Source organism: Nelumbo nucifera, chromosome 2, assembly GCF_055504915.1.
Source record: "Nelumbo nucifera cultivar China Antique chromosome 2, China Antique-T2T, whole genome shotgun sequence".
NCBI classification, from domain to species: domain Eukaryota; kingdom Viridiplantae; phylum Streptophyta; class Magnoliopsida; order Proteales; family Nelumbonaceae; genus Nelumbo; species Nelumbo nucifera.
The window spans coordinates 10,434,266-10,461,460 of record NC_142650.1 but is presented as its reverse complement, the minus strand read 5'-3'; the positions used below and the strand labels follow the sequence as shown (position 1 = coordinate 10,461,460).

The 27,195-nt window shown below is 39.8% G+C and overlaps 1 protein-coding gene across 1 annotated transcript in view; it reads left to right on the top strand.

Annotated features, from left to right (window-relative positions):
- Window positions 1-27,195, top strand: part of LOC104594940 (ARM repeat superfamily protein) — a 107,004-nt gene that overhangs the window by 1,610 nt on the left and 78,199 nt on the right. Inside the window, exons 4-6 of the mRNA XM_010255498.3 lie at window positions 5,846-5,918; window positions 19,829-19,890; window positions 23,444-23,585. Of these exons, the coding sequence (XP_010253800.1) occupies window positions 5,846-5,918; window positions 19,829-19,890; window positions 23,444-23,585 (277 nt within the window). The remainder of the gene's footprint in view (window positions 1-5,845; window positions 5,919-19,828; window positions 19,891-23,443; window positions 23,586-27,195) is intronic.

The window sequence follows — 27,195 nt, the reverse complement described above, 5'->3', positions numbered from 1 at the left end:
CTGTAGATTGGGATGAGCATTGGAGAGATATAAGTTGTAGAGCCTTGCTTAGAGTCACATTGATCATTGATCTATCATTTTATGTCAGGAAGGAGTAGGGGGAGGAGGACTAACTTTGCTTAGATTTGAAAACATGTGGCTCTATCACCTAGGTTTTAAAATAAAGGCGCAAGAATGGTGGGAGGGGGGCAGAGTAGATGTCAAATGGAAAGGAATGGGATTCCATAAAAAGCCACAAGTGCTAAAAGAGAAAAATCAAAGAATGGAATACAAATTATAGCGCATTATGGGAAATTGGAGGAAGGGAAAAAGACAAATTTTGAGCAAATTGAGGAATTGGGTAAAAAAGAAAATCAAGGAGTTTAGGGAAGAGGGCAAAAAATTAAGATGGGAATCAAAAGGTGGTTCGAGAACATTTTATGCAAAAAAGAGGTCAACTAGAGGCAGAAGTCTAGATGCAAATGGTTTAAGGAGGGAGATACCAACACAGTATTTTCATGTAATGGCCAATCAGTAAGAGGGAATAACTAGGGCTTCTATTAACCATTTAAAATCTATTTCTATTTATAGAAGGCGACTGAGTAGAAGAATTGCGGTGGAAGGTCAGGACTAGCTGAGTCTAAGCAAAGAGTTTATGGAAATGCTAGCATGCCAATTTAAGATGGAGGAAATTGGAGAGGCTATATTTTATATGGATAGATCAAAACCCTTGGAGTCTGATGGTTTTAGTATGGCCTTCTACCAAGATTGTTGACACATTCTTAAGTGTGACTTTTTTTTGAAGAATAAGATAAAATTCATTAGAAAAGGAAAAAGAATACACTAGGAAGGTGATAAGACATCACTCGAATAGGAAATAAACCCAATAGCCCAACAAAGATCTTGTACTAAAACCCATAAAACCAAATAGAAAAAACTTACAACTTTTCTCAAAACAATCTCAAGCACAAGCTAATAAAACAAAACAAGAGATCCCCGTAAGAGAAAAAACATCCAAACCCACCCCTAAGTAGAAACTTAAGTCCTCCTTGCTCCACAACCTAAGCCTCAATCTTCCACCACAAATTCATCCTTCCGGCCTAAAACATCTTCGTCCCAATGCTTGTCGCCATCTCGATTAGGTTTTTTGTTAATCTTCTCTTCCCTTTTCCTTCTTTCAAACTCCTCAAAGGCCCTTCCGGCAAACTCCTCACCATCCTAGAAAAATAAACCCAGGCTCATTCCAATCGTGACCTCTCTACTCACCAGGTTCCGAAGAGCCCCACTCCTTGTCTTGTTGTCAACACCACCGTTATTTTGCATTGTTGCACACACACACTTTGTCCTTCTGTTGCTCCTTTCCTACATGAGGGGATGCAGGCTAGCATTGCACCGTTGTCTCCCTGCTATCAATGCCAGATGACCTATTGCCTCTAAATCTTTTCCTCTTATAAACTCATTTGAAGTTTTTTTGTGGGGCCTGACCCTGCTAGACCAAGTTTTATCATGGAGAATACCTTCATCACATGCACTGTGTTAAGATTTTTCGAACTACGAGGTTTCTTGTTGATTGCCTCACTTATCTGGTTCTTTTTCTTTTCATCAAGCTTGCCCCTACGACCCGGATCAACCTCCAACCTTCCTGCCGTCACCTCCTCGGATTTAAAACCATCCTCATCGTGGCTCCCCTCCAGACTCTTCGCGTCTTCTTCATCACCAGCTTCACCTTTTCCTTTATTCTCACAATCTCTCTTAGGTGCATCACCAGTAGAGACATGCCCTTCCCCAATCTCCTCCTCCCCCCCTTCCAGCCCCTGTAAACCCGCATGGTGATCCACTCCCGATGTCAAAACAGCAGGCTTTCCAGAGTTCTGCCTGCTCCCACCTGGAACTTTGGACTCAGTGGATTCTCCAAAAACCTCGGCACCTCTTCTGCCCAGGGTACAGTTATCAAGCTTTTTCTTCACTAAAATCGTTGAGCTTCTCACTTGATTAGTACCTGTTTCACCAATGAGACTCTTCTTGCTGCTCTTGTCATACTTGGCGACAATTCAGATCCACGTCTCTCCTTTCTTTTCTCTGCTCTCATTCAGAGCACTTCTCACTATCGGCCCTCTTCTCTTAAACTTTGGTCTGTGAATATCTAACGCCTTTCTCCTGAAATCTCTGATCTTCCTCCTCTTATTTTTCTTCCTTCCCTTTACAATTTCACCATTATGAACCTCGTTGTGATTTGGAACTATGTTAGGCTGAGACGCAAGCTTCAAACTGAAGCCCTGGATTGAAGTAGACAGTGATAGATGATTCGACTTGTCCCCTATCGAGCTGCACACAAGCCCTTCTTAAGTGTGACTTGCTAGACATTTAGAGATTTGTTAAGAGGGGGATAATCTAGCCAGGAGCCTTGGGTGCAAAATAGGCAAATAACATATTAGATTGTGATAGCAAATGAGTGTGTGGAATAGTTGAAGAGATCCAAGAAGAATGGTGTGATTTGTAAGTTAGACATAGAAAAAGCCTATGATTTGGTGGATTGGTCATTTATGTTGGAAGTGTGAAGGAAGTGTTGATTTGGGGAGAGATGATGCAAGGGTTGCATCCAATTTTGTCATTATTCAATTTTGGTGAATGGCATAGTTAAAGATCTTTTTCATGTTTGTAGAGGAATAAGGTAGGGTGACCCCTTCTCCCCCTTCTTGGTTATCCTCATAGCTGATTTTTATTTTTTATTTTTTATTATTTTGATAGATCTCATAGCTGATGTTTTAGCAGATTAATTTTGAGGGCAGATAAAATCCTATTGTTTCGAAGATGGAGAATAGGAAGAGAAGAGTGGTGGTTACTAACTTGTAGTTTGCTGATGATATTATTTTGTTCTATGATGGGGAGGAACAATGGGTTAAGTGCATGAGGCTAATTATTTAGTTGTTTGAGAAAATCTCAAGTTTGGAGGTAAATTTTAATAAGAGTTGCTTAGCTGGCATTATTATGGAGGAGAGGGAGTTAGAGGCTTTTGCAAGGATTGTAGGTTGTTTTGTGTTGTGTTGACACCTAAAATGTTTGGGTCTTCTAGGAATGAATCCTAGGAATTATAACTTTTGGTCCATGGTCTTAGAAAGAATGTCCGAGAGGTTAACATGTTGGAAGAAAGGCTCTATCTTGTTGGGGGGTAGTATGACGATGATCAAATCCATTTTGGCTAATCTTTCAATGTATTACTTGTTTGTGTTTAGGATTCCAAAGAGAGTGGGGAAAGAGTTGGAAAAATTAATGAGAGATTTCTTGTGAGAGATAGGAGGAAAACAAGGATCACTTGATTAAATCAAATGGGAGATAGTGTGTAGAAACAAAATTTATGGAGGCTTGAGGGTATGGAACATAGACTTAAGGAACTTGCCTTTGTTGGGAAGTGGCTATGGAGGTTTCCTGGAGATAGAGATAAACTGTGGCACAAGGTTATATTAAGTATACATAGGCAATTGTATAATGGATGCGGTTGTTGAATTATTGACAAGCGGATTAGAGGCTTTCCCTTGGAAGGCTATTCATTCCGTTCTTCTTTGTTTTCTTTCATGTATCAGGCATGATGTTTGTTCTGGTAATAATGTCAAATTATGGGAAAATGAAGTGGGGCACTCTCCTCTAAAAGACCAATTCCCTTCTCTGTGCATTATCTTCTTTCAAAGAAGAAGCTGTTTCATAGTTTGTTTTTCCTTTGGGCTCTTCGAATGGTTTTGATTGGGATTTGGGCTAGAAGGGGTCTAAGGGACTCCGAAGTTCCTAATACTCTTGGGCTCTTTCAAGTACTAGATGGAATTTACCTGGACCCCTCTAGCTCTCACTCTTGGATTTGGACTCCTTCTTGATCAGGTCCTTTCTCATTTGCTTCCTTTTTCAAAGTCCTATCTCAGCCCTCCTCTTCTCATTGCCTTTTCCTATTAAAGAGGTTTTGTGTAGACCTATTCCTTCTAGAGTTAGCACTTCCAATCAGGAGAATTTTCACGAGAACATTAGCACTTGTGATGTGCTTTGGAAGAGGATATTGTTGTCTATCTCCCTCTTGGTTTTTTCTTTGCAATACTAATGGTTAGACTTGCTTTCAATTGCTATTTTCTTGTCCATTTGTCACAAGTATTTGGGAATGGTTCTGTTATCTTTTTGGTGCAGGTGGACTCCTCCATATATGGGGTTGGCTACATTAATTCTGTTCTGCCATTTCACTTTGTTCAGTGCCATATCCAAAGCTTGAAATGTCGATGTTGGTGGAAATGTCAGTCATCCAAATATAAGAAACATGTCAGAAATATCGTATGGAAATGTCATAAAAATTATAGATATGGTGGAAACATTGTAAAATGTGCAAAATATAGAATGGTATTTTATGAAATGATAAAAGAAGCATAGGGACACCTTTTTAAATTATTATCTTATTCTAAATCATTAAACAAAGCTAAGAAACTAAGGTTATAGACAAAGGAATATGTTCTAAAGTTTCCCTATAAACCTTAAGATTTAGAGCTTCATAATAGAACAAGTTAAAGAAAAATTTAAAACCAAATAATCTATAATGCAAACAAAAAAACTAATATTTAACTTCATATTTGAAATGAATATTGAGTTAGCTCAAAGTGGTAATCATATAAGTTAGGTGGACAGTAACTTGCTACTTCACATATCTACAATATTGTCACCAACTTATGTTATAATACTATCTCTTGTACTCCACATAGTATTGGTAGTGTTCAATGTGGAATATGTCAATTCCGGTAAAATTTCATATTGCTACCCATGGAAGTGGAAATGGAAGTATGTTGTGGAAACTATCTCTTGTACTCCACATAGTGTTGGTAGTGTTTATTTGGGGAAATGCCGATTCCAATAAAATTTCATGTCGCTACCCATGGAAATAGAAATATGTCGTGGAAATATTAGGGAAATTAGGGACATTTTAAATATGGTCATATCCATAGTTTTCAAGGCGCTAAGGTGAGGCTAGGCGATAGGGGGGTGCCTTGTCACCTAGTCACCTAGGCGGCCTAGGCGATGGATTTTTTTAAGTGAAAAACATATATCCTAGGGTAGTTCCCTAGGTTCCATAACCATATTTCTGTGATAGTTATCCATAATTTTGATAAGAAAAGTATAGAACTTCATGTTTAAGTATAGAAAATCAACATATTCATGTAAAGAAAAAGAAGAAAGAAAGGAAAACTCAAAATATATAGGGGCTAAACCCCTATTTTTTTATAGGAAAAGAAGAAGAAGTCTTTGAGTGTTCAATTTTAAGTTCCTCCTTACTTATTGGTTCAGGTTTCAAAGTCTTTGAGGGTTCAATACAGCAATAAGCAATGTCTGTGTTAATTTAACCCTAACAAATAAGAAAATAATAAAAATAAATTAGTATATAAACACACAAAATGAATATTTTAGTTTAATAATGTCTATTTTATAATTATAATCTCAAGAAATTGAGAATATAAAAGTATTTTATAACATAATATACAAAACTGCTTGGCAGTTAGGCGAGGTGAGCCTCCAAGGGTGCTTTGTCACCTAGGTGTCGGCTTGACAACTATGGTCATATCCATTAATAAATCATAGACCCTCAGAAAAAAAGGGTCCTTCAATTTATTTCTAACTACTTCACAGTAAAGGATGATTCTAATATTTTGAAATGCTGGGAGATTGGCTATGACTTCATATTTAACTTCAATTTTCTAGCACTACCTCCCCAAAGAAAAGAATTACTTAGATTTTCTATTTCTTCATCTTCTTTCTTGGTTTTTCTACTATTGGCTTTATGAGCCTACATCCCCTTTTCCCCCTCCATTTTGTAAGACAGATCTACAAGGAAAATTTCTTGCAGGGGAATAAGCCAAGAGGAGAAGATATATCTGAGAACAAAACTGCTGTCGCATTTGAGGGAGGAAAATTATCAGGTGATGAATGGGATTCTAATTTTGCTAGATCTTTTACTGCTTTCATTTGTTGAAGTGACATATTAATCTTACTTCATAGACTTTTTAGTGAGTCAAAATGGATGGCTTTGTATTTCATAATTGGTTTATGTTTTGTTGGTCTTTATTTTGGTTTAGGTGTGGTAATCCTTAGGAGGGTTGGTCTTGGGGGGGTGCTTCCTGGCTATCGTGTAGGTTCTATTTCCCATTTCTTTTGTGGTCTTGCGTCTTCTTTTAGCCTTTATTTTCTATTTCTAATTTTGGGTAGTTAGTGAATCTCATTTGTGGTTGTCATTATCTTATGATTAATGATAAGATTCGTGAATTTGGGTCCTGAATCCCAAGGGTTCCAATCCAAATCTTATGATTGAATCCTTTTCTAAAAAAATTTACAAGTTATGATTACTGTTTGACTCTTATAATCCAGTATTAATTCTTGAATCTTATGGTTTATACGATTGATTGGATTCAGAACAATTTGATTAGGAACTAATCCTGAACTTTGTCATTCCATTGATTATTTTTAATTTTTCTCATGGGGCTTTTGTTTTAAAACCCTTACAAATATAAAAATCGAGGTAAATTTCATTCTCCCCTAAACTTTCACTTCTGGCTCAGTTTGGAAAATGTACAAATACCAATGTGTACAGTACAAACACATATAAAATAATACAAAATAAGGTTTTGCACTCTACATATTTGTATTTGTACTTTTTCCAAACTGAGCCTTTATTACAAAATTTGCCTTTACTTTTAAGTTTTAACTATTTACATATGTAACCAATAAATTGCAATCTCCCTCTGACACTTAATCCAAGGTTTCAAATTCTTCCATAGTAGTCGTACATTTCAACAAATTGACTATTTTCTTTTGTCACTAACAAATTGAATATTTAATCACTTTTTTAGAATATTTGATAGATAGAAAGATGAAAATTCAAACTTTCCTGATGATGATCTCAACATAAAAGAAGATGATTAATTAGATTGGTTTCTATTTTTGATATCGTAAATGACATGTTTCTATTTTTAATATTGTAAAAGAATTTGAATATATCAATTTCTAAACTGAAGATTTCTTTACAAATTATGTGAATGTTAAATCTATATCTCAAGTCAAAACTTGTTTGTCCATTTTACTTTTTCTTTTTTCTGAGAAGTAACCGAAATTCATTAAGGAAAAAAGGTGTACATGAGCCAGATGTACAGAAGAAACTACAGTAGGGGAAAGGGAGCAGAAGAGGAAAACACAAACCGAAATTACACAGACAGATTTCTTCCACTGAATAGACGGCCCCTTAGGATCCCTGATTTAGCTAGACTATCAGCTAAAGAGTTCAACTCTCTGGGAATCCAACAAAGAGTAACTCTTTGGGAATCCAACAAAGAGTAGCATTCATCGAAAACAATAAATCCCTAGCCTTATTCAGATAGTGATCCAGCCTCCAAGGGTCTCTGTCTTTTTCCTTTAGCCACTTGATGGTATTTTCCGAGTCACCTTCTATGATCGGGGTAGAGAAGCCCAAGGTTTTTGCAAACCAAATCCCTGTTAGAGCTGCCGCAACCTCTGCCTTTGAAGAACCTGCAATACCAATTGGGCCACTGAAAGTCGAACACAAGTTCCCATCCCTTTCTTTGATCACTCCCCCAATACCCGCAGCACCAGGATTCCCCAAGGCACTCCCATCAAAGCTTAATTTAACAGCCTCCATCTGATTTGTTCCAGGCACCCTAGGAAATGAGGGACTTGTGGGGGAAGAAAAGAGGAATTCCACCACATTTCTGTGTAAATCATCCACAGAAATCCCATCAAAGAATTTTGTATTCACCATCCAGAGAATGCACGTCAGAAATGTGGGTAACCAGGTCTCCAATTTTTTGATGAATAATAGTAAGTTTATTGATTCAGAAGCAAATTAGAGTGAGTTCATACATCATCCCAGTGAGAGGCGCGAGCTGCAGCCCCTCCTTGAAACTTACAAGTAAACTAGGAAAGAAAAACAAGAATCACAACTGAGCCCAAAATAATTCTTCCCTATTTACCCCTTGCTTAGCTAACACATCTGACAAGGTATTTGCTGATCTCTCCACCCACTGTACAGTGACCAACATATTCCTTGTCAACCAACTAAATTTCTTCATTTCATTCTTGTATTGCCACATAGCCTCTTCAGAATTTTTCAACCAACCCACCACCACTTTGGAATCCCCCTCGATTATTAGTTGTTGTACCCCCAGCTGGTTTGCAATTTGGACCCCTTGTACAGCAGCTAAAAGTTCTGCCCTGATGGAATTCCCAATTCCCAAAGGACCTGAGTAGAGCAACAAAATCTCTCCCTTCTCATTTCTCAAAGCACCCCCCATTCCGGATAATCCTGGATTACCCATGCTGCTTCCATCAAAGTTCAACTTAATTGAGCCTTCGGGTGGAGGAGACCAGCTTCTCCAATTGATCTATCCCTATTCTCAAATATGTGCTTGTTCCATTACTCCCCACAAGACAGCATGAATAACTGTGGCCCAAAAGATCTTTCCTCTCTTACCAAGACCTCCACCCTGCCATTCCCAAATAAGATCAATAATCTTCTCAGGTATGGAGCAACTATAACCTGCTAGATTAAGGAAGTGGTGCCAAATTTTCCTTGTTTCAGGACAATGAAGTAGAATGTGCTCAGCTGACTCCCCATCTCTCAAGCAAAAGGTACATGCATGAGGTGAGAGAGATAACCTACCAAGGTTCTTTTGTACTAGGTCACAAGTGTTTATTTTCCTTTAATTAGCTTCCCAAACAAAGAAACTTACTCTTGTTGGAATGTGAGAGCTCCAAACTTTCTTAAAAGGGAAAGGAGGGTTGAGCTCTTCTGCTGTCAAAGCCTTAATAAAGGAGCTGGTTGAGAAAATACCAGCAGGATTTAGGACCCGTGGTTGATTGTCTTTGGATACAGAGGAAAGGTAAACCTCCCTAAGAGCCTGGAGGAGATCAACCACATCCTCTAACTCCACATCCTTTAGGAGTCTACGAAAGTCTAGATTCCAATTATAACCAAAGGATATGGCGGGCAGGCAGGTAGCAACAGTGGCTTCTTTGTTTCTAGAAAGGTTAAAAAGTCTAGGAAAGGACTCAGCCAAGGTCGATTGTGTTCTGGGCTCAACTGTAATTTTGTATTAGCATTCATGTAATTTTTATGCTTTAGCATTCTGTGTTTTCTGCTTGGATTTGGTGGCATCTCACGCTTCTCAAAGGGACTTTTCATGTAAATCTGTCCTTGAATGGATGATATTTTAACTATCAAAAAAAAGGTTGACTCACCCCACCAGAGGTCAGTCCAAAATCTGATTTTACAGCCATTTCCAACTATATATCAAATAAAGGTAGAGAAGAAAGAAAAGGTATAGACACTACCTTTCCAGGGGTTTGTTATGTTGCTATACCAACCATTAACATCCTTCCCATACTTGCTAGTGATGACTGTTGTCCAAATGGCATTAGACTCTAAGGGGAATCTCCACAGCCAGTTGCCAAGAAGAGCAATATTTATTTCCTTGAGATGCCCAAGACCCAAACCTCCACATTCCTTTGGCTTGCACACCTGCTCCCAACTAACAAGGTGGTTCTCTCTCTCTCCTCCCCCATCCCATAAGAAGTCTTTTTGCAACTTCTCAATCTGATTCCTTACTCTGCCAGGGATCCAAAAAACAGAGAAGAAATAGGTACTTCCACGTGGCTAGCTTCGTTTTACATATCTCTTCCACAGGATCCCAGAAATTGATACTCGGTTTCCCCCCAGAAGCTTCTTTTCACATTTTACTTATTTCCGGTATATTTTTTTTTTCTAATATATAGTACATTTTGTACAAGCAATTAATGTTGCATAAAGCACTTGTTAATTCATTTTACTTATTTTGAATCAGCTTGATTTTTCTATGAGAGATTTTGAAAACACACTTCAATTTATTTTGTACATATGTAATGAATTAAGTTATAGTTTACTTGTAATGTAATTCTTTTTCTACAAAGTAATAAAACTTGTTATTTCTAGTCAAAAGGAAAAAGTTATAGGTGGAGGGTTTGAAATTTTGGTTAAAGTTTAGGGGAAAAATGTTTTTTTTTTTTTCCATATCTTGTTTTGCTTGTTTTCCTAGTTGTGTTTAGGGGCAAAGGTATTATTAGAATAAGTTTCAAATGAATTTGACATTCATAGGAGAGGTATTGAAAATAGACTAGTTAATACAAATGTAAATAGGTGTAAGGGGGAGGATTTGCAATTATAGTCAAAGCATGGTTATTGTGGTATTGCCTAGGTGACTAGGTGCCCTTGGTGGGTTGCCTAGCCTGAACATCTTGACTTAAACAAGAAAGAAGTTTGTCTAGGCAACAAAAATTACAAGGTGGATTCTTTATTTTAATATTATTACTTTGGCTACCTATCATATTCTTATGCTTTGTTTAGGGTTTTACCATTGAAACATAAATTATCCAAGGGTTCTTTTTCAAAAAAAAAAGGAAAAATATCCAAGGGTTTTGAGAAGAGACAAAAAGAAAGAAAAAAATGGGCAAAGTAGGTTTCTTTTTTTTTTCCCTACAATATTCTTTTTTTTTTTGATCAGCAAACAAAACTGTGTATTAATATAAATCTTGTAAGATATCATTAAGTACCAATGGCAGCTCTAGCCCATCAATAAACCCATCTCTCAACTCCCCCTTTTCTTGATCAGTAACATTGAAATTTTAATAATGATAAAATAGGATTACAAAGGGATGGAGCAAAAAAGTCTTAACTCCAACTACCCAAGAAACATTCTGATCATGAAATGATCAACACAGCCCGGAATAATGTGTCTCTATTTACCCCTTGCCTAGCTAAACCGTTAGCAAATGCATTTGCACTTCTCTTTATCCAATTGCATTGAATTTCCATGTCCTTGGTTAACCACTTATATTTCCTCTTTTCATTGCTGTATTTCCACATCATAGCACTGTCCTTTTTTTTTTTTTTTTGATCAATAACACTTTCATTAATTCATCAATAGAAGATTTACAAAAGGAAGACAAACACGCTTATCTTCCAAGAGCAACAAAGAACCTCAAGAAAAGGAAAAAAAGAAAAAGAAAAGAAAGAAAGAAATAAAACACACTACAGTTACAGCTTGGCCCAAAAAAGTGAGTCCCTTTCTGCCCCTTGTTTATTTAAAACGTCAGCTAGGGAATTAGCCGATCTTTTAACCCAACGTATCTTAACTTCCATCTCCCGCACCAGCCACTTGAATTTCCTCCTCTCATTATTGAACTTCCATAAACCATTGTGATCTTTAAGCAGCCACCCTATCACCACCTCTGAATCCCCTTCAATTAAGAGTTTCCTGATGTCCAACTCCTTAGCTTTTTGGACTCCTTCCATAACTGCAAAGATCTCAGCTCTAAGGGAGTCACCCACTCCAATTGGGCCTGAGAACATGGCAGACATGACCCCATTTTCATCCCTAAAAACACCCCCAATCCCTGATTGTCCCGGATTTCCCTTGTTACACCCATCAAAGTTTAGTTTCACGAAACCACTAGGTGGAGGGGTCCAAGCCACACACATTATTGACTTAGTTTGTGTGCAACTTGCAATTTCACCCCACTTCCTCAACAAGTCATCCACAGTGTAATCTGTGAAAAGCTCCAAAGATTTCAGCCACTGTACCGCTCTAATTTGAATGATAGCCCTCAGATCTGCTGCTCCTCTCTGAGCTTCTGAGAATATCCTGGAGTTTCTTTCTTCCCAAAGTATCCAACACACTGCAACCCTTAGTCCTCTCCACATTGTCCTTCCCCTTTTTATCCGCCACCTGAAAAAAGAAGGGGAAAAAAGGCCTTGCAAGTCTGATGGGGGGTTCCAACTGCAACCAAAAAGGGACAAAGCCCATTCCCAAATTAATCTCGCAAAATGGCAAGACACCAGTAGGTGAAAACCAGCCTCCCCATCCGCTTTACAAAGAACACACCACTGAGGTGACAAACAAGTATTGGGTCTCTTCTTTTGGAGTAAATCACCAGTGTTGATTCTTTCTAGATAGGCTTCCCAACAAAAACTACCAACCCTAGGAGGTATTGCTCTGCACCAAACCTCATCAACAGGAAAAGGAAGGAAGGTAGGACTGGTGGACTGACTTAAGTCTTTGAAGAAAGAAGCACAAGAAAAAATGCCATTGGGAGAAGGTGTCCAAATTCTAGAATCCGCCCTAGTGGGGTCTAAGACAACGTTATCAAGAATTGCAATAAGGCTCAAAATAGTGTCAAAGTCTGAGTCCCTCAAATCCCTTCTTAGACCCAAGTTCCACCCAATCCCAGAAATGGAAGAGGACGAGGTGGTAAAAGACGAGATTGGCTCATTTTTCAAATCAGAAAGAGCAAACAAAGAAGGAAACTGATCCTTTAGAGGGGCACTCCCCACCCAGGTTTGTTCCCAAAATTTTATGGAGTTACCGGAATTCAAATCATACCTGATATTAGGGGAGAAAACTGGTAGCAGGGCATGAATGGCTTTCCAAGGAGAATTGCTTGTGGTCCTAGTTTTGATTTCAGCGTCCCATCCATTATGCTCCAGCCCATGAATACTTGCCACTATTCTAGCCCAATGCTTCTCCTTCTCCAAGGGGAATCTCCACAACCACTTTCCCAACAGAGTCATATTCCTTCTCCTAATATTCCCAAGCCCCAAACCACCACAAGTCTTACTCCTACAAACTATCTCCCAGCTCACTCTATGATCCCTTTTTTCCTCTCCTGGTTCCCACAGGAAATCTCTCATTAACTTCTCCAATCTATTAGCAACCTTCATTGGGATTTTAAACACTGACAGGAAAAAGATAGGTAAATTAGCAAGCGTGGCCTTAATAAGAGTAATTCTCCCACCAAGAGAGAGGTAGTTCTTTTTCCATGACACCGGTCTTTTTTCGAACCTTTCCACCACTGGGTTCCAAAAGCTCTCTCTCATGGGATTATCCCCTAAAGGCAACCCTAAGTAGTTCAAAGGCCATCCCGAGACTTCACACCCCATCAACACTCTCCCTGATCTCTCCCTCCTCCAAATTCACCCCCACAACACAACTTTTCCCAAGGTTAACTTTCAAGTTGGATATTTGCTCAAATAGTTGTATCACCGACTTCAAATTCCTAATAAAGCTCACATTACCTCCTTCACAAAACAGAATCGTGTCGTCAGCAAACTGCAAGTGAGTAAGAGGGGTTTCCGCACTCCCAACTCTCCAGCCTCTAATGAGCCCCATAGAATCTGCTCTATGAATCAATTTCCCCAAAACCTCCACAATTAGAATGAACAAGAAAGGAGAAAGGGGGTCTCCTTGTCTTATACCCCTACTGGCTGGAAAGAAGTCTACCACTGTCCCATTCACTAGCACTGAGTAATGACAATTCCGGACACAACCCATGATCCACTTACACCATCTAGCCCCGAACCCAAATTTAGTCAAAACTTTCCTCAAAAAATCCCAGTCCGCCAAGTCATAAGCCTTTTCCAAGTCCAACTTACAAACCACTCCCTTCTTCTTATCCCTCTTAAAGTTCTCCACACTCTCATTAGCAATTAAAATCTGATCAGTAATTTGTCTTCCATTCACAAAAGCTCCTTGGTAGTGTGCAATTATATCTGGCAAAACCTTCTTCAGCCTCAAAGACAACACTTTTGCAATGATCTTATACAAGCTATTAACCAAGCTAATTGGCCTAAAATCCTTCGGGTGGGAAGCATCTTTCTTTTTAGGAATTAAGGCTATAAATGTGGAGTTCACACCCGGATTGACAATTCCTCTCCTGTAAAACTCCTCAAAAACCTGCAAAAGATCATCTTTCAAAATGTCCCAACAGTCTTGATAAAAAGCCATTGTGAACCCATCCGGCCCTGGGGCTTTTGTTCTATCCATAGAAAATACAACCTCCTTGATCTCTTCTAAACTAAAGCTTCTCTCCAACCTTCTCCTGTTCTCCACCCCTACATCTGGCCAATCCAAACCTTCTACCCACACCCTTCTACACACTGGCCTTCTTAGGATAGATTTGAAGTGCTCCACACAAGCCCCGACAATCTCCTCTTGATGCACTAGTTCAACTCCATCTACTACCAATTTGAAGATCAGGTTCTTCCTTCTCCTGCCTTCTGCTAGAGAGTGGAAAAACCTAGTGTTTCTGTCCCTCTCTTGCACCCATTTACACCGAGTGCCTCCAGCTAATTTCCTCCTTGTGCAGGCAGTCCTCTAACTGTCTTCTTAAATCTCTCCTAAGCTCAATGTCTTCCTCTCCAAGTTCTCCCCTTTCTTCTTTAGAGTCAAGGCTTTCAATCTTATCCAGCAGATCTCCCTTTCTTTTTTCTATCCTCCCAAACTCCACCAAATTCCACTCCTTGATTTTTGCTTTCAAAAATTGAAGTTTCTTATGAAATTTCATCTCCTCCCATTCCACCAAAGGGTTACACTCATACCACCACTCCCTCACTTTGTTGTTAAACCCTGGGTGGAGTAACCACATATTTTCAAATCTAAAGGGGGTAGGGCCTCCACACCTTCTTTCCTCCTTACATAACACTATGGGCCAATGATCGGAGGTCACCCTTGGAAGAGCTCTAGAAGCCAAGGTTCCCCAATGAACTTCCCAATCCAGAGAGAACAGGAATCTATCCAATTTAGAGCAAATGGGTCTAGATTGGAGATTTGACCAAGTAAATGTCTTATGGGTTAGGGGGATCTCTTTAAGCTCAAAGTCATCCACAAAGCTGTTAAACTTCCTCATGCTTTTTGTCACCCTCTGGTTAACCTTATTGGATTCCTCCGAGAATCTAATCACATTGAAGTCCCCGCCCATGCACCAGGGCCCATCCCACAACCCTCTAACATCCGCCAATTCCTCCCACAACTCCTTTCTCTTTCTGTAGTCATTCGTCCGTAAACATTTGTGAGAACCCACGTAAAATCACCTTCATGCTGCTTAAACTTCACAGAAACCGAGAACTTTCCAATCAACTCCTCCAGGCCTTCAACCACATCCCTCTTCCACATTGTTACAATCCCCCCGGATGCACCTCAAGAGGGAGCAGCCACCCAACTGATCCCCCTGGCTTTCCAAACACTCCGTGCCCAATTGTTATTAAACTCCATTCTCTTAGACTCTTGCAACAACACAATGTCTGGGTCAAACCGTTTTATTACCTCTTTTATTGTCGCTCTCTTCCTTGCACTCCCAATTCCCCTCACATTCCAACTAAGGATCTTCATTCCACTTCTTATTTAAACCTCTTGCCACCCTCCACTACTTTCCCCCTTTCCTCCTATCTCCTTTTACCCCGAGATTGTTGTCTCCTACATCTCTCTTCAATCTCTCTACTTCACTCAATCTCCTCTTCTTTGTTCTGATCTCCTTCTTCCTCTTCTGTAATCTTTCTTTCAACACATTCAAATCTTCCAACCTACAGCCCAACTTCTCTATAAATTCAGCTAGCAAGTCTTCTCTCACTGAGTCCTCCACCCCTACCCTTCCTACAGAAACCCCTTCATCTCTGCCCATCTGCCCGTTCTTCCTCTCCCTTGGTCCCACCTTTGTTCTTTCCACTCCATCCAACCTCCCTCTCCTATTACTTCCCTCCTTCCCTGTTCCTTTCCCTCCAACTCTACCCTCAAACCTTTCCCTCCTCTCCACTAGCCCCTCCCCTCTCCCTTCCTCCCCTTCCCTCCTCCAAATCAATTTTCCTTCCACTTCCTTAAACACTTTTTCAATGATTTCCCACACTTTTTCACTCCTAAACCTTCCTTCCCTCACCTTCCCACTTTCCTTCATCCCTTTCTCCCCCTGTTCGGAGAGCCCACCTTCTAGCACGACTGCATATTCATGGGCTACAGGACATGGAACAGAAACGGAATCTGGAACCAAAGACACAGGAGACACGTTAGTAGCACAAACCGAATTCACTGGGTTACCTGGGATTGGTGGACAGGCTAGAAAAGGATTGCTCTCGGCCTCCCTCTCAAGTTCCAGAGGTTGGTAAACATTTGTCTCCCTTAGTTGGTTGGGAAGTACTTCTGTCCTTTGGTCAACCTGGTGATCTTTCCCCTCTGCCCCTGATTCACCCCTAGATGGTGTGTTCCTGCTCAGCTTTCTGTTCTCCCGGTTTACCCCTTCTGGTAATCCTTGCACACTCTGAAATCTTGGAAATGAGTTGACCTGATTGCAACCTACACCCTGAAATAGGCTAGCAATACTCCACCCATCCACGTCACCACCAGCACAACTACCTTCGTCGTTTACACTGCCCACACTGGTACCATCAGCAGAAAGGTCCTCCGCTTCTTCATCTCCTTCACTGCACTGCGCCCATCCTTCATCCTTCTCTTCCCTCTCTTCAGATCTTTCCCTAGCGAATCTTGGATTCGGCCTTTCTGAAGAGCGTCGCAGTTGGCTATGCTCCTCCAAACATCGCCGGGAAACCCACTACAACGCCGGTTTCTTCTTCAGCTTCCGCCGCTGCGCACAAGCCCCCCCTTTTCTCACGACTTGGGACGATGATAGACCATTAGCACTGTCTATCAGCGCCCCAAGAGAAGCCCCTTTGCCTCGACCCACGTGACTATTTAAGTTATCACGTGGGTCCTTAAAATGGATCCCCCTTTCGGTGTTACGCCCACCCGACCCGCCCGCGTGACCTTTTAAGTTGTCACGTGGGCCCTTCCAATACTGTCCCGGCTCAACCTTCACCCCACCCGACCCACCCGCCACCTTCAACGGTTCAGACCAACCCTTTCGGCTCCCCACCCCACCCTGCCCTTTCGCCACGTCAGCAAAGGAAGAGAATCCCGCCATTAAGTTGCTTAGTTCAAACCTATTTGAAAAAATTTCCTTAACGGGATTTCTTGTCAATTGGTTTTCCCCAATCGGCTCAGTAACCCCAAAAAAACCTTTCATCTGCTCCACCTTTTCGACTCCCAACCTACGCCCTCCACGTGTCCACCACCCCGCCAGCTCATCATCTTCTACCTTAGGAGCACCTCCCCACCACGACCATTCAACTTCAGAGGCCACCCACACCTTGTACCAGGCATCATCCGAGCGTACTTCAATGACCCTCGGCAAGTTCTCGTACCTTACACCAGCGACCTGTAACTCCACGGCACCCAGAAATCGCTTATCAGCTTTCATCAAGATGCCTCCCAGACAATGCACGATGTGTTCAAGAACAGAGTTCCGCCAGAGGTGAAAAGGAAGGCCTACAAGCTTCAGCCGGACACAACCATCTTGGACTTCGACTTCATTGCAAAATGGACTCCAGTTCTGAACCTGTATCAGAACTCCATCCACCTCAACTGCTCTAAGACTTAGCTCCTGGTCGCCTACATCAAGCACAGCTTTCGTCTCTGTAAAAGGGAACAACATTGCTTCACTCCCAGATCCTAACTCCCCTGCCACTGTACACAGAACCCTTCTCCAGTCTGTCACTCCTCTATCAGCCACTAACACCTTTCTTTTCTTCCACTCATCCTTCCCTGCTCCTACCAATAATCTTCGAAGGCTAGAAGCGCAAGCAACCACCACCGGAGTGCCTTGCACCTCTACGCTCCCAGAGGAACTAATCGAGGCTGCCCCTTCCTGAGCTTTTTTACCGTGGTCTTTGGAAATTTGACCAGTTCTCTTTACCCCCTCTGCTCTCTTCACTTCCAAGGCTACAAGAAAAGACTGTAGCACCTTCACAAAGTCCATCCACCCTTTCCGTAGCCTCCCTTCTGGCACACACAGTAGTTGCTTTCCACTTGTTCCAAAAAACTCCACCACAGATATAAACCATCCCTTACTGTTTCTTTTCAATTCTGTTACATACTTCTTACCTGGTACAGCCAAAGAATTTGTCCATCCAACCACCTTACCAGAGTTGATAGCCCCATCTATGAAACCTTTCAACCAGACTAAGACCTCCTTTGACACCAACACAGTCACCCTGTTATTCTCTCTGATTTTCAAAACATCCTCACCTTTAATCCTTTCCTCTTCGAACTTGAAAGTCTTGGCTTTGATCGACACCTCAGACCTCCACCTTCCTACTACTCTGAACCTGCCCTCGTCCAAGAACCTACCTTCCATGGGTTACTAATCAATTACACCAGTCTTTCAAAGGTCAAATTTTGTCGCATGGGATACAAATGAAGCCTTTCCCTCCACTTCTCTTCTCGACTACGCATTCATCTGCCACCAAAATCTTCATAGCACTGTCCTCTGTTAGCCATTTCACCACCATTTCAGAGTCACCTTCTATAACCACCTTTTTGATCTTCATTTTCTTGACCCTTTGAATCTCTTCAATAGCTACAAAAATCTCAGCCCTCAATGAGTCTCCCACCCCAATCGGTCCAAAGTACATGGCTAACAAGTTTCCTGTTCCATCCCTTATCACACCTCCAATTCCAGAAGGCCCTGGGTTGCCTATGCTGCTGCCATCAAAATTCAGTTTGGTGAATCCAATAGGTGGAGGCGTCCAACAAGGTTTTGATAACTTTCTACATAAGCCTGAATCTGCAATCTCCTTCCAATTCCTTAACAGCTCATCAACTGAGAACACTTTGAACAGCTCCAATGTTCTCAACCATTGTATCATTCTAATGTGTATGATCTCCAAGATTTCTTCAATACCTCTCTCTTTACTCGAGAAGATCCTTTCCTACAATATTCTCTTGCTTATATTAAATAGAATAGGGGCTTGCTCCATGCCTGCATCTATTATTCTTTTCCCTCTTTTTATTCTCTTAAATTTTTGTTAGTATAAAATTATAGCCTTATTTAGTTTCAAATATTTTTTTTTGACATGCAATTGTTCTATGAAATACTTATTATATTATAGAGTTGTTTTTTGAAATATTGGAGTTAATTGATTTTATATGCTGGGGGAGGGGGTTGGTTTTGTTTTCTAAAACAAAAAGAACTGCCACATCTGCAAAAATGTATTGTTTTTGATTTAGAAAACAAAACCATTCACATTGTTGAACACCCCCTAATATTTTTAGATATGCCAATTTGCCCTGTTTTTTTTAGAGGAAAATTGATGTTATTAATAAAGAGGATTGCTATTTTCAAATTTATATGCATGCTGATTGGTATATAAAACTAGGGAACTAATCTAAATCTAGTTTTTTCTTGGTAGAAATATATTGTCAAGGTGACCTCCAGCCGCCTAGGTGCACCTAGGCGCTTCATTGTTGCCTAGGTGACAACCATGATCTAAAGTTTAGGGTTTGGGAGAGGATGAAATTTTCCCTAAAGTTTATTTGGATCATCTAAGCCATTTAGTAACTTTATTGAGTATATTTTCCATCATATGTAGGATAAAGAGCCATTAATGAGGATTAATTGGCTTTAGGTCAAACTGCATTGTATCATCTTATGCCTCTATATATATATATTGAATATATAGAAACTCTGTTGCTTTAATTACATATATAGAAAATATGGATTAAAAGTGAGATATATTACTTCTCTCTCTCTCTCTCTCTCTCTCTCTCTCTCTATATATATATATATATATATTGAATCATGCATCCAAGGTCCAGAAATTAGGCAAAACAACCCATGCCTTTAAAAGAAACAATAGTAAAACAGTAATAACCATTCTGAATTCTCAGTTCCCAGAATAATTTGGACCCTTGTCACCTACATCTGATGCCAAGGATCTGGACTCTTTAAGGTGGATCCTGGGGATTCAGTCCTGTATTTGGTTTAATTTGTACTTGCCTTTTTCCTTTTTGTGATTTCCCCTCCTTTTGTATTAACCCTTTACTATTAACTTCTACTTCAGCACCTTCCCTGAGTTTTTCAATGATATGCTTAACCCTTTGTATTTCATTTGCTTGGTTCAATGCAGATAGCTCTTCAATTGGCTGTTCTGATCTCAAAAATTGCACGCATTGATTATCCAAAAGAGTGGTATTTCTTTAACCTATGCTTCTTTAACTGCTTTTAAATTGACAGCTTGTGTGGAAGGATGCTATTTGTGCTTAGAAGAAATTGTTTATGCTTCAATGTATATTATACAATTTAAAAAAATTTCGTTTAGTAAATGTAATTAAACAATTTCTGTTAGTTTATACTCCTTGATTGTGCAATGAGAATAAGGTAATAAATATAATAGTGTTGAAGCATAGAGAGAGTAATAACTTGAAGAACAGAATTAAGAATATAGAATGGAAGGATAAGAAGTTAGCAGGGCCTCTCAATCATCTCATATCAGTTGTACTTCTAGGTCTATACTATACAATTACAAAGTTACTCCTATCTAGCAAATTACAAGAATGCCCCAAATTATTAGTCTTCTCAACCAAGGTTCAAAATATCGATATGCCCAATACGCTGGTGGAGGCGTATCAGGCAGTATCGGCAGTTCTTTAGTTTTTTTTTTTTCAAATCCGGTTCAGAGGGGCCAGTTTAAGGTCCGTCAACCCCCTGAACCAGTCAAAACCCCGATACAACCTCTGTAGGGGCGTATAGGGAAGCTCCCAATACGATAGGTATCGGCTGATCGTATTGATATTTTGAACCTTGTTCTCAACACTCCTCAAGTGGAGCATAGATGTTGGTCATGCTCAACTTTTCCCCTTATACCACTCCCTTAGGCTCTGTTTGGTTCGTGGGATGGGGATGAGAAAAAGGGAATATTCCAAAAATATTCCTTTTTCTCTTATTTGTTTTGAGGGAAATAGGGGGATGGGATGAGAAAAACGTGGGATGCGGGATCCCAAAATCGTCTAATTGGGATCGCACTAAAACAGTGTGACCCCGGTGGGAAAACTCGAGAAACTTCATTCGCTTGAAGGAGGATGGGCCTTCTTCTTCAACCTCTCGAGAAAACTCGAGGGACTCTTCTTCTTCTTTTTTTTTTTGATGTTCAACCTCCCTTAGGCTCTGTTTGGTTCGTGGGATGGGGATGAGAAAAAGGGAATATTCCAAAAATATTCCTTTTTCTCTTATTTGTTTTGAGGGAAATAGGGGGATGGGATGAGAAAAACGTGGGATGCGGGATCCCAAAATCGTCTAATTGGGATCGCACTAAAACAGTGTGACCCCGGTGGGAAAACTCGAGAAACTTCATTCGCTTGAAGGAGGATGGGCCTTCTTCTTCAACCTCTCGAGAAAACTCGAGGGACTCTTCTTCTTCTTTTTTTTTTGATGAATAGGGACTCTTCTTCTTCCACCTCTGAGAACTCTGCGAACAGATCCAACCACAGCAGACACCATTAGAAGTCTTGTTCAGGCGAAGCTTGCACTGGAATCATCTCCTCTGTTGTCAATCTCTTCAGTATAAACTTCTAGTCATCACCGCTAGTGAGGATGATCTGAAAACAGAGAACTGCTACCTCCGATCTTCGTCTCTTTATTGCATTCGCCGGACGAACAGATCCAACCACAGCAGATGCCATTACTGCTAGTGAGGATGGTCTGAAAACAGAGAACCGCTACCTCCGATCTCCGTCTCTTTGTTGCGTTTGCCGGACGAACAGATCCAACCACAGCAGACGCCATCACCTCTAGTGAGGATGATCTGAAAACAGAGAACCACTTCCTCCGATCTCTGTCTCTTTATTGCGTTCGCCGGACGAACAGATCCAACCACAGCAGACGCCATTAGAAGTCTTATTCAGGCGAAGCTCGCGCCAGAATCATCTCCTCTGTTGTCAAAATAAAGTGTTTTTCTCATTTCATTTCATTACCTCCAAAAGTGAAAAACATCAACTAATGGCATCTATCCTATTCTAACATCTAGATAAGACAGGTGTCCTATCCGTCTATCATCTATCCTATTCTAATCCAACAACAGCCCTACTGATAGTGTGTGAAGAAATCCAAATTACTTTGGGTCCTCTGTTGTCAATCTCTTCAGTACAAACTTCCAGTCATCACCGCTGCTAGTGAGGATGATCTGAAAGCAGAGAACCATTGTAGTAGTTTCTTCCAAAAATGAAAAACATCAACTAATGGCATACCAAGTCCCATCTAACATCTAGATAAGACAGGTGGCCTATCTGTCTATCATCTATCCTATTCTAATCCGACAACAGCCCTACTGATAGTGTGTGAAGAAATCCAAATTACTTTGGGTCCTCTGTTGTCAATCTCTTCAGTACAAACTTCCAGTCATCACCGCTGCTAGTGAGGATGATCTGAAAGCAGAGAACCATTGTAGTAGTTTCTTCCAGGCCGACATCATCTCCTCTGTTTTGTGTTGGATACTTTTACTACTATTTGTCCATATAAAACCAAACAATGGAAAGTTAAATTTTTACACCTTCTCATCCCATCCCACCCCAATCTTCCCACAAACCAAACAGAGCCTTAGTAACTGTAAGTTTCTTTTTAAATTTTAATCTTCACAAAAGGCAGACACACCTTGAGCTGATATCTTATCTTCAACAAAATGCCAGTTCACTTCAATGTGTTTAGTTTGATCATGTTGTACTAGGTTGTGAGCTATATTAATAGCTGCTTGATTGTTACAATTTGGTCTCATGGGAACAATGATATTTACCCCTAATTTACTTATAATAATTTAGAAATCCAATGAGCCATAGTTTTTTTTTTTTTTGTTTCCTCATGTGCCTAGTGTCATAGCTTAGTATTCAGTTTTTGCATTACAACAGGCAACCACTAACTGCTTTTTGCTCCTCCAAGTAAGTTATCATCAACAAGAATGTAGTACCTGTACCTTTGACATAGAACACCTACCATCCGGGCTCCAGCCCAGTTGGCATCAATACATGCATTGATGACCATGACGAGAGAACAGTAGTCTCTTTTGAAGGAGGGGACTTAAAACAATGCAGCACCTTTATTTTACTTTTTGGAGAAAGTGCCAACTCATTTACGGATGCGCTTGCTAAGCAAGGGGTGGGAAGGGAGCAAATGTTCTGGGTAGTTTTCTTACCTGTTTTTTGTTTCTTGGGGAGGGTTAAGAGAGTTTACCTCTTCCCATAGCTTTCTGTTGTACCATGCTTAAATTTCATATTAATAAATTGCTTTGTAATCGATCAAAAAAAGTAACTTTGTTATTTATCAAAAAAAAAAAGTAACTTTGTTAACTTATGAGAAAGAATGTAATGTACAAGGAGGGGCCTGTTAGGCTGGCATTCACCACCCAACCGCAAATCTTTCAAATCAGCCCACCCATTTCTTCCATTTGTTAACTCCCACCCCAATACATAGGTTCCCTAGTTGCCCCTTGTTTAGCAAGAGTATCTGAAATGCACTTTGCTGATCTATGCACCACGCCACCACCCTTTTTGTTGCACAAGAATGCTGCTTTTCTAGTGTCAGTCATGCATGTTAACTGACTTTGTAAGCGCAAGTGCATTTTATCATGTTTTTGTTATTTATTTCAAACACATGATGCATTTGTATTTTATGAAAATGGGAAATATATTGCTTCTTCAAGTCAACCTTGGTATGATAATGACTTGAGTATCTGTTGATGGTGCAATTTGTTCAGGCCAGAGCTCTTTTCTGTTTTAGCGCAACATCTTCAATCGGCAGATATACTTACCTCTCACAGAATTTTCATGGTCATTTTCCGAACCTTGAAGGAGTTGTCAACAAAACGTCTTAGTTCAGACCAAAGGAACTTTGCAGAGGTATGTATAGGCCAGAGCTCTTTTTCTGTTTTTCCATTTTACTAGTTACAAACTATCTATTGTAACTAGTAAGATTAAACTTAAATCATACTTTTGTTCCAATTTGTCTTTCGAGGCCTTAAAGCTTGTAAATTGGCCTTTTTTCTTCTCTAGGATTTGAAGTAGATGCCTAGTCAGGTGCATGATTGATGTATTAACTAATATTATTGGGGAAATTGAAGATTTGTCAACTTTATATGTGGGTTGTTCTACGATATCTTGACAATGGTTTGAATACCCTAGCAATATTTTCAAACTGTTGTTGATCCAGATGGTTGAACTGGAAGGTTGACCGGGTTCTGGATTTTTGACAGTTTTGATTGTTTCACCCGGCAAACTGCAAGTGAAACCATTCAACCTATAACCTGGACAGCTTTCTGTTTTGGGCATCTGGGTAGTTTTTTAAAACGTTGCTTTCTGGTTGTGGTCAGTCTGTGTGGATTTTCCCATCTGGGTTTCTTTGGTTCAGCTACATTTCCCCATAATATGTAGTGTCTAGTTCAGTAGCTATCTGTAAAGTGAAGTGACAGATGCTTTGCAGACAAAGATCTTTCAAGTTTGTATGGATTCCTTGGAATTGCAGCAACTTATTGAACTAGTATTATTGAACCAATTCACAAAAATTCAAGCCCAGTTGGAGATGTCTACTCGAAAGAGTTTTGCCCAACCTCAGCCCTTGTAGTACAGTGGAAGAGTCTCCCACACCTAAAACCTATGGGCCCTCAAATAAGGATTAGAATGGCTCAGTATCTGTTTCTAAAGACTCCCCCTATGCCGTCAGGATTCCCTATACCTCACCCATCAACGTTCACTTTAGCTTGGTACACAGCTGGTGGGTGCCACTCCATGGAGATGCTAGGTTGAACTGAAGATGAATGTGCCAGATAATGCCATTCTCTCATGATATCATCTATGGAAATGTTGCAAAGGTATCTAATGGTTTTATCAAATGCACCAACTTTAGCAAGCTATTTTCAGTGATGGCCTCCTTGGATTGTGGCTTCTTGTATAATGTTTGAACATTCTTTTCTTCATTTAGTGACTATGATATTGCTGCTGTTGTGCATCTCCATATTATCTTCCCTTGTTCTTAGGTGGGTTGAAGAAAGATGTCTTGAAGAGGTTTTCTGCATCTCCTGGTGAGTCCACTTACAACCTAAGAGAGAAAGAAACCTAAGTATTTATGCGGAGTTCAGCTGGCAGGAAGATGCTATCTTTGCTTAGCTGAGAAAGAGAATGTGATGCACCTATGTTTTGGTTGCTGCTTCTCGAATCATTAACGGGGATACAATTACAGCCTCTTTAGTCTTGATATGTGGAATCCAAGAACTCCAAAAGATATTTTTGGTTACTGGCCCACATTGAGGGGAAACAGGAATTTCTGAGATAATTCTAGAGGTCTACATACAACAAAGAAAACTAGAACTTCCATATGAAAACAAGCAACCACTATAAACCTAACTCAGCTATATCATGAATGTCTTTGGGCAAGGTTAGCATCATATAATAGTACTGGCACTCTATTTAGGTGTTATTTGAAAGAATTAAAGCTGTGAGATGGAGAAGGGATCTGGAGATTTCCAAGTGGCTCTAAGATGGAATGCCAGCTTAAAAGAAGCTTTGTGAAAGAAACTTTGAAAAGAGAAAACCCAGACATAATTATTCTTCAGGAATAAAAAAAGGAAGTAATTGATAGAAAACATATGAAAGCCATTTGAGGAATAAGGGGAAGGAAATGGACTGCTGTTCCAGCGGTGGGATCTGCTGGTGGAATCATCCTAGCATGGAAGGAAGACGAAATTTCGGGTTTGGAGATTGACAAATGTGAATTCTTAATCTCAGTTTTGTTCACAAATATTAAAGATGGTTTCAGCTAGATTCTTACCGGAGTGTATGGCCCCAACTCTCCTAATAGAGAAAGATTTTGGGACGAATTGGACTCCCTGCATGAGGAAGATATCCAGTGGTGTTTAGCTGGAGACCATAGTTTTCAAGGCACCAAGGCGAGGCTAGGTGACTGGGGGGCGCCTTGTCATCTAGGTGTCGCCTAGGCGATGGATTTTTTTATGTTAAAAACATAAATCCTTGGGTAGTTTCCTAGGTACCATAACCATATTTTTTTTTCAATAATTATTCATGATTTTCATAAGAAAAGTATAAATTTCATATTAAAGTATAGAAAATCAACATATTCATGAGAAGAAAAGGAAGAAGGAAAATAAAATTCAAAAATATAGGGGCTGAACTCTTATTTTTTGTTGTAGGAAAAGGAGAAAATAAAAAGTATTGGTAGTAGTAGTAGATAAAATAAGAAGAAAATATATGGAAGAAGAAAATGTGCTGATTAGATAAAATTTTAAGTTCTTCCTTACTTATTGGGTCAGGTTTTTAAGTCTTTGAGGGTTCAATACAGAATTTAGCAATGTTTGTGTTGATTAAACCCTAACAAATAAGAAAATAATAAAAAGAAATTAGTATATAAACACACAAAATGATTATTTTAGTTTAATAATGTTTATTTTATAATTATAATCTCAAAAAAGAATGAATAAAAAGTATTTTATAGTAGGAAGTAGAAAACTTCTTGGCGATTAGGCGGGGTGAGCCTCAAAGGGCGCCTTGTCGTCTAGGCGCCCGCCTAGGCGTCACCTTGACAACTATGCTGGAGACTTCAACGCCACTAGATTCAGTCAGGAACACTCCAATGGTAGAGCCCCAACCAGAAGTATGAGGAACTTCTCTAATTTTATTTCTAGACACAACTTGTGTGACCTCCCCCTTAATAACGGATTCTTCACCTGGTCAAATATGCAAGAAAATGTTATAGCTGCAGACTTGACTGATTTTTGCTTTCTCAGGACTGGAAGGACTAAGGAAGGATTCCCCAACTTTGCCAAGAACTTCACCCAGTGATTTAAAAGGCGCGCCGCCTGAGGCGCACAGGCTAGGCGCATTTTAGGGTATGTGCCTCACCTAGGTTCTAGGTGCAATCCTTTTAAGGCGCACGCCTGGTGCGCCTAATGCGCCTTGCACCTCAGCCCAGGCATGCACCTTTTGAAAATTTGCCATTTTTTTGTCTTTTTTGAACATAGCGGCTGGGCCGGGGGCTCCGCCTGAGAACCCCCAATTTGGTAATGTTGTTCATTCATTCATCCTAATAAAATGTCTTCTTAAAAAGCATGTAAAACTATAAAAGCATTATTTTTTGTGTGAAAACTAAGAATTTAAGACCTAACGTGGACTTGTTTAGGCTTGCCTCGAGGGGCGTGGCACAAAGGCGGCTCGTAGAATCAGGAATGTAATATGTTTTACATTACATTAGCTACGTGAAGTAATGCAATTGAGTGAAAAAAGAGATTAGAGGTTTTAAATGCTTGAAAATATTTTATATGTTTGATTTTATTTTTAAATTCTCATTTGAATATGCTTTACATAATTACATCTTATGTTTATGTATTTTAATTTTAGATAATAGGTTTTTTAAAACATTATTTTAAAATTTAAGTTTATATTTTTTATTAATATTATGTTTAGTTATTTTTATTTTTTTTGAATTTTTTGGCATTTTTTT